This window comes from Oxyura jamaicensis, unplaced genomic scaffold, assembly GCF_011077185.1.
Source record: "Oxyura jamaicensis isolate SHBP4307 breed ruddy duck unplaced genomic scaffold, BPBGC_Ojam_1.0 oxyUn_random_OJ71112, whole genome shotgun sequence".
In the NCBI taxonomy this organism is placed as follows: Eukaryota; Metazoa; Chordata; class Aves; order Anseriformes; family Anatidae; genus Oxyura; species Oxyura jamaicensis.
Genome location: NW_023310362.1, coordinates 1 through 1,031, shown reverse-complemented (window position 1 = coordinate 1,031; position 1,031 = coordinate 1). Strand labels below are relative to the sequence as shown.

General features: G+C 53.8%; 1 protein-coding gene across 1 annotated transcript; it reads left to right on the top strand.

The window, feature by feature from the left end:
* The first annotated feature begins 290 nt into the window (after positions 1–290).
* On the top strand, positions 291–875 carry LOC118159579 (olfactory receptor 14J1-like). The gene has a single exon (XM_035314157.1). It carries the CDS (start codon positions 291–293, stop codon positions 873–875), a length of 585 nt encoding a protein of 194 aa, XP_035170048.1.
* Positions 876–1,031: the final 156 nt, after the last annotated feature.

The window sequence follows — 1,031 nt, the reverse complement described above, 5'->3', positions numbered from 1 at the left end:
GGGAGCTGCAGCTCCTGCACTTCGTGCTCTTCCTGGGCATCTACCTGGCTGCCCTCCTGGGCAACGGCCTCATCCTCAGCACTATAGCCTGTGACCACCGCCTCCACAACCCCATGTACTTCTTCCTCCTCAACCTCGCCCTCCTCGACCTGGGCTGCATCTCCACCACTCTGCCCAAAGCCATGGCCAATGCCCTCTGGAACACCAGGGCCATCTCCTATCAAGGGTGTGCTGCACAAGTCTTCTTTTCGGTCTTCTTGGTTGTAGCAGAGTATTATCTCCTCACTATCATGGCCTATGACCGCTACGTTGCCATCTGCCAGCCCCTGCACTACGGGAGCCTCCTGGGCAGCAGAGCTTGTGCCCAGATGGCAGCAGCTGCCTGGGGCAGTGGCTTTCTCCATGCTCTCCTGCACACGGCCAATACATTTTCCCTGCCCCTCTGCCAAGGCAATGCTGTGGACCAGTTCTTCTGTGAGATTCCCCAGATCCGCAAGCTCTCCTGTTCCAGCTCTTATCTCAGGGAAATTGGACTTCTTGTGCTTAGTGGTGCTTTAGCCTTTGGTTGTTTCATTTTCATTGTGGTGTCCTATGTGCAGGTCTTCAGGGCTGTGCTGAGGATGCCCTCTCAGCAGAGCCGCCACAAAGCCTTTTCCACGTGCCTCCCGCACCTGGCCGTGGTCTCCCTGTTTGTCAGCACTGCCATGTTTGCCCACCTGAAGCCCCCCTCCATCTCTTCCCCATCGCTGGACCTGGTGGTGGCAGTCCTGTACTCAGTGGTGCCTCCTGCAGTGAACCCCGTCATCTACAGCATGAGGAACAAGGAGCTGAAAGCCACACTGAAGAAACTGATTCTAGTGGCAATATTTACTTAGCAATAAATTGGCTACCTCACTTGTCTAGTCTTACTCAAGTTAATATCAGGCAGTCTGTTACCTTTAGGCGTAGCATTCTTTAAAATTCTGTTGGCAGGTAAATGTTAGATTTCATTCCTCTTTCCCTGATGACCAGTCCTCTGTGTGACCCAGAGG

What these genes read in the sequence shown, in the direction of transcription:
- LOC118159579 (XM_035314157.1), top strand. Translation starts at nt 291, where the DNA reads ATGGCCTATGACCGCTACGTTGCCATCTGCCAGCCCCTGCACTACGGG.